This window comes from Ptiloglossa arizonensis, chromosome 8 (assembly GCF_051014685.1).
Source record: "Ptiloglossa arizonensis isolate GNS036 chromosome 8, iyPtiAriz1_principal, whole genome shotgun sequence".
NCBI lineage: Eukaryota > Metazoa > Arthropoda > Insecta > Hymenoptera > Colletidae > Ptiloglossa > Ptiloglossa arizonensis.
Window position 1 is genome coordinate 5,311,053 of NC_135055.1, and position 3,465 is coordinate 5,314,517.

Below are 3,465 nucleotides of genomic sequence, written 5' to 3' on the forward strand. Positions count from 1 at the left end.
GTTCTTCAATTTTTAAACGAATGCTTCAAATTCTGACTCAAGACGAGCCACAGTTTTTTGTTCGATTTAATAAGACCCAATTGCAAACTTCTTCTAAAAGATTTCAATCGTTCTCGATCCTTTTGATCATTCTGCAGCGTTTCAACCAATAATGCAAATTCCAATACGATAACCACAATTCTTTGTTGGACTTAACAAGGCCCAATTTTGGACTTTTTCCAAAAAAAATTCAAACCATACTCCATTATTAGTTTCTCAATATCACGATAAACGATTCAAATTCCTACTCCACGCGATTGACAGTTCTCCATTCGACATTAGTAAGGCCCAATTGCAAACTTCTTCTAAAGATTTCAATCGTTCTCGATCCTTTTGATCATTCTGCAGCGTTTCAACCAATAATGCAAATTCCAATACGATAACCACAATTCTTTGTTGGACTTAACAAGGCCCAATTTTGGACTTTTTCCAAAAAAAATTCAAACCATACTCCATTATTAGTTTCTCAATATCACGATAAACGATTCAAATTCCTACTCCACGCGATTGACAGTTCTCCATTCGACATTAGTAAGGCCCAATTGTAAACTTTGTCCAAACCTTTCGAATCACACTCGATTTTCCTACTCGTTTCCTCAATATTACGACAAACATATTAAAATTCTTATTCCACACCATTGTTTCTTTGTTTCTCGTTCAGTCTTAAAAAGGCCCAACACTCTCTCCCAAAAATGTCAAATTCTGCCTCGATACCCCTTAGGAATTCTCAGGAACAAATAATCCGAATTCCGACTCCAACAAGGAAGCGAAAAAAAAAAAAAAAAAAGAAACTTCACGGCTCGGACCTCCAATCCTCTTCGGAGCTGGCCTTCGATTCCCCATTCGCGAGCCGTTTCGCGATGGTTTCGGCTTCACTTGGCAACCAGGTCAGAGGGATACTTACTTACGGGGCTGTACGACATTGTTTTGGTTCAGGAGTCCCTCCTCCCAAAGGAGGAGGCGTTAAACAGCGCGTGGATCAGGTGTTAGCCGGCGTAAGGACGAGCACTGGTAGCCCGTGGTAGGAGAACGTCAAATACCCTTATAAAAGAGCCGGCACGGAGCAACTCGAATTAGTTCGCGGAATTTTTCGAGCGGTCAACTGGCCGCGAAATAGATCGGCGCCGGACTACCGCGAGAGGAACGCTCCTCGAGTTACCATGGCGTGGACCAAGGTCGCGGGAATCGTTCTCGTCCTACAGTTTACGATGCTACTCCACCTGGTGGCCGGCAGGAACGAGTACACGAGGCTGTTCAACCGTTGCGCGAACGAGAGAAACGCCTTCGATTGTCTGAAGCAACGGGCCCTGGAGATCCTGGACTCGGCGATCACCGACGACTCGGTGTACGTGCTCAACGATTACGTGACGATCGCCAGGGATCCAGCATCCGCGGTCAAGGACACAGAACGATCCCTCAAGGACGAGAACGGAACCGAGCTGAGCCTGGACCAGAAACTGGATAACAAGTTCCACGAGTACGTGGCGTCCAGGAGTGTTCAGCTAACCATTCCTGGGGACACCTTCGAAGGTAGTAGATCTCTCTGTGGAGTTTCTTTTAATTTCATTGGAAAGATTATTATAATTTCGAACTAATAGAAACTTTCCGGCTGACCATTCCTGGGGACATCTTCGAAGGTAGTACATCTCTCTATGGAGATTCTTTTAATTTCACTGGGAAGATTATTATAATTTGGAACTAACAGATACTCTTTGGCTAATCTTGACAGACACAGCTAACCATTCCTGGGGACATTATCAAAGGTAGTAGATTTCTCTGTGGAGTTTCTTTTAATTTCACTGGGAAGATTATTATAATTTGGAACTAACAGACACTCTTTGGCTAATCTTGATAGACACAGCTAACCATTCCTGGGGACATCATGAAAGGTAGTAGATCTCTGTGAAGTTTCTTTTAATTTCACTGGAAAGATTATTATAATTTGGAACTAATAGAAACTTTCCGGCTGACCATTCCTGGGCACATCTTCGAAGGTAGGATCTCTGTGGAGTTTCTTTTAATTTCACTGGGAAGATTATTATAATTTGGAACTAATAGAAACTTTCCGGCTGACCATTCCTGGGGACATCTTCGAAGGTAGTAGATCTCTGGAGAATTTGTTTTTAATTTCACTGGAAAGATTATTATAATTAGGAACAAATATAACACTTTCGAAGAGAATACTTTTTCAGTTTTCATTGGAAGGTTATTAATTTAGGGAGTATTCAATACTCTTTGGTTAATTTAGACATTTCTTGAGCGAATAGATTCTTTTGTAAATTCTACTTTCTTCATTTGCACTCGAAGGTTGTTAGTTTAGGATTGTAGTGACTTATTTTGATAGTGATAGTGTTCTGCACATAACTTAGACACTTGTCAGAGGAGTAGACTCTGCTTGACGAGTACTTGAGCAGTATATTCTTCTGTAGACTCTGCTTACGTAATTTTTACTCAAAGATTATCCATTTCAAAGATTGGGTCCATTTAGTACCGATAGTGTCCTCTGCCTAACAAAGATACATTTCAGCGACTATTATGTCTAAAGGAACCTAAATCTTGGATATTAAAGAGTATTGATATTATTCTCTATCTAACCTGAACCTAATTCAGTTACGTTTCGAACGTAGTAAGTTACCATTTAGTATCCATTTAAAAACTATTGAGTATCAATAGGAAACTTAATCCAGACACATTGGAATATGGTAAATTCTTCTACAGACTCTACGTTTTTAATTTTCACTCAAAGATTGTTAATTCGGAGGCTATTGAGCAACAATAATCTTCCTTTCGTGTTCAGTGAATTACATTACATATATTTTCCCCAGGTCGAAGGAAGAAGAACAAAGGTTACGGAGCCCTCATAATGGGAGCCCTTGCAGTGGGAGGTGAGAATTTGTCTTTGGAATTTCGATGACAGGATTTTAATAGAAAATCGATTTTGCAGCGATGATGGCGCAACTGGCCTATGGAAAAATCGCGTTCCTGGCGGGCACGGCGTTACTAACTGCAAAGATAGCGTTGGTTCTCAGCGCGATTGTCGGTTTGAAGAAGCTGGTGTCTGGTCAAGGTGGTGGTGGCCACGAAGTGATCTATGCGACTGGATCGGATCACCATGGAAGCTATGGCGGTGGAGGTGGCGGCGGAGGAGGTGGAGGAGGATACAGCAGCGGCTGGCAAAGAGCTCTCGACGGACTCCCCCCCACTTGAATCCATCGATACATTGTTTAAACTTATTTCGCGGTGTCTTATTGTATTAAACGTCGATTCAGAGTAATTACGGTACGATGTACGATATTTAACCCTGCACAGACACACTGGACCTTGGAAGTAGCAGTCGATTTTTCATCAACGAAGTCCAGGTGGTCTGAAGGATTCCCTAACCTCAAAACTGTTAAAACTGGAAAAATTTGATAAATTTTTTGTAGG

At 41.6% G+C, this 3,465-nt stretch overlaps 1 protein-coding gene across 1 annotated transcript; it reads left to right on the plus strand.

Moving 5' to 3' along the window:
- The first annotated feature begins 1,199 nt into the window (after positions 1–1,199).
- On the plus strand, positions 1,200–3,246 carry LOC143150643 (uncharacterized). Its single transcript, XM_076319092.1, has 3 exons — positions 1,200–1,569; positions 2,865–2,924; positions 2,984–3,246. The coding sequence occupies exons 1-3, from the start codon at positions 1,200–1,202 to the stop codon at positions 3,244–3,246; spliced, it is 693 nt and encodes a 230-aa protein (XP_076175207.1).
- Positions 3,247–3,465: the final 219 nt, after the last annotated feature.